The sequence below is a fragment of the Pollachius pollachius genome (assembly GCF_949987615.1).
Source record: "Pollachius pollachius genome assembly, chromosome: 3".
In the NCBI taxonomy this organism is placed as follows: Eukaryota; Metazoa; Chordata; class Actinopteri; order Gadiformes; family Gadidae; genus Pollachius; species Pollachius pollachius.
In genome coordinates, this window is record NC_136936.1 from 46,119,755 (window position 1) to 46,122,254 (window position 2,500).

Genomic DNA, 2,500 nt, shown 5'->3' on the forward strand with positions numbered 1-2,500 from the left:
CGACGCGATCCCCCCAGCGGTAGGGTATAGGGGCCGGTGAACAAATGAAAAAATAGAAGGAGAAAAGAATCACTGTGGCTAATGAAAACATTTGTAAAAGAATGATATTTTGTCTGCACAAAACCAATGATCTTGACCCAGTGCTTTGGCCCAGATGGTGAGATGTGTGCATGAACAGCAGGCACTGACACACTAATGCTCATTTAGTGTATGTGCACGTGTGTGTGTGAGCGTGGCTGTTAGAGAGAGAGTGTGTATGTATGTGTGTGTCTGTCTGTGTGCGGGTACGTGCACGGAAAAAAAAGAAGTGTGTGCCTGTATGCTTGTGTACGAAAAAAAGCGACAGAGACAAAGAGAAAGAGAGCGATAAAGAGAGGGAGAGAGGGAGAGGGAGAGAAAGATTTATCGTCTCATCTGAGCCCCCTTTTACCTTGTATTGTCCTTTCAGCATCTGTTCTTCCACTGCTGCGGTCACTTTCCATCTCAGGGGTCAGGGAGTCTGGAGGAGAGAGAGGGAGAGAGAGGGATCACCACCGTTAAACATCTCTGACACCCACCACCTCACCCCATACCGGGCTCACAACAACGGCCTACACACACACACACACACACACACACACACACACACACACACACACACACACACACACACACACACACACACACACACACACACACACACACACACACACACACACACCCTCTCATACCAAAACGGCACTGCCCTGTTGTGAGTCTCGCCCACATTCAACACTGACTGCGTGTTGGATGCAAATGACTGCGTTGCTACTAGACTGATGTTTTTATTTTGTTTTTATGACAAGTCCCCATGTGTGGAGAATCACTGTGTATCAGAAAATAGAATACTTCTACGTGGACCAATTCTGTCTGCTGAATTTCTTCAACCCACTTCCCCGTCTCTGCATTGTTTGTGTGCATAAATGCACAACAAGCCTGTAAAATACGAGCCGGTCATAATGGCTGCTTTTCCATGTTACAGCTCGCATTTACTTGTTGGATGGAAGCGGTGTTTCCTAGAGGAGAGAAGCTAACCGATATGACCCGATCTACTATTAAATGAGGGGAACACCTCTAAATGTACGACAGGCTAAGCATGTACCAAACCTATATCTCAGACAAAGAGTCGCCGTTTCCTATACCAATATTAGATTATAACGATATGAAACACTTTGGCTCCTGTTATGACTATAAATTAACAAGAATTACTAATGAGCTATAACTATGAATACATAGCGTTCTTCCATTAAGTCTATGTGAACCAATTACTCATAATGGGTCCCATCCTATTAGAAACCATATTTCTATTTCCTGCGTTTCTTAAAACAAACACACAGCTCATGTCAACGCAGGGTGGACTGAACGTAACTCTCTTCCCTCCCTCTCCTCTTCCTCCCCTCTCCTCTCCACGACACAGCATCCCCAATGTGCTTTCACACCACAGCAATAAAGGTGTTAGCGCGCTAACCGAAGGCGTAACAGTGGGCGGGGTTGCGCACGGCAACGGGCGAGGGGGTTTGCCTGGCGAGGGTCTGGCCGTTGAGGGAGCGCGTGCTGTCGGAGGGGGAGGGCTGCTTGAGGGTCATCTCCACCTGCTCCCGCCTCTTGGACTCGTACTCCAGCGCCTCCTGCAGTTTCCTCTTGGCCTTCTTCTCCTTCTTCAGACGCTTCTGGACGATGGCTGGAGGAGGATGGGGGAGGGAGGGGTGGGAGGAGGAAGAGGAGGAAGGAGAGGAGGGAGAGGGATTGTGGCGGAGGCAGGAGAGGGAGAGGGGTGGTGGGGAGGGAAGGGGACAGGATAATATCAGTGGCACGTTGATGAAGATAATGTGGAAATGAGATGGCAGCGCCGGGAAAGGTGTGAGGAATAGTTGGGGGTTGTTTTTATAGTTGGACTTTTACAGGGTTGTTAACGGGGGGACATTTCCGCACAAAGCAGCGGACGCGTATGGACTGTGATTCATTGCTTGGAGGATGTGGGGAGAGCAGAAAGCGAAACGTTTATTAGGATGACATTTATTCCTCATCAAATGCAAGCATTGCGTCTTAACGCAACAGTCCCACGACGTACACAAAAAAAAAAAAGTTTTCGATTACACGAAGAGAGAGAGAGAGAGAGAGAGCCTCCATTCACGTATCAATGCACGGCAAAATAAACACAACACTTTAACCCCTATGTAACCAGTCGACGGGCTCCCCTTCCCTTCACCCGTGCCCACACGACAGGGGGGCTGTTCCGGGCCCTACCTCTGTTCTTCTGCTCCACAGCGAGAGTCTTCTCCAGGGTCTCACGGAGTTCCCTCTCCCTGAAGAGCTCCATCTTCAGCTCCGTCTTCTCCAGCTGCACCTGCTTCTCCTGGGCCCGGGCATTGTCAATGGCCACTTTGAGCAGCCCCTGCGCGCGCACACACACACACATACACAGACACAGACAGACACGTACACACACAGACACACACACACACACACACACACACACACA

At 49.5% G+C, this 2,500-nt stretch overlaps 1 protein-coding gene across 1 annotated transcript in view; it reads right to left on the minus strand.

Moving 5' to 3' along the window:
- Positions 1 to 2,500, minus strand: part of dachd (dachshund d) — an 86,648-nt gene that overhangs the window by 6,510 nt on the left and 77,638 nt on the right. The window contains exons 8-10 of the mRNA XM_079733523.1: positions 2,266 to 2,413; positions 1,487 to 1,699; positions 431 to 499 (exon numbers count right to left, since the gene is read on the minus strand). Of these exons, the coding sequence (XP_079589649.1) occupies positions 431 to 499; positions 1,487 to 1,699; positions 2,266 to 2,413 (430 nt within the window). The remainder of the gene's footprint in view (positions 1 to 430; positions 500 to 1,486; positions 1,700 to 2,265; positions 2,414 to 2,500) is intronic.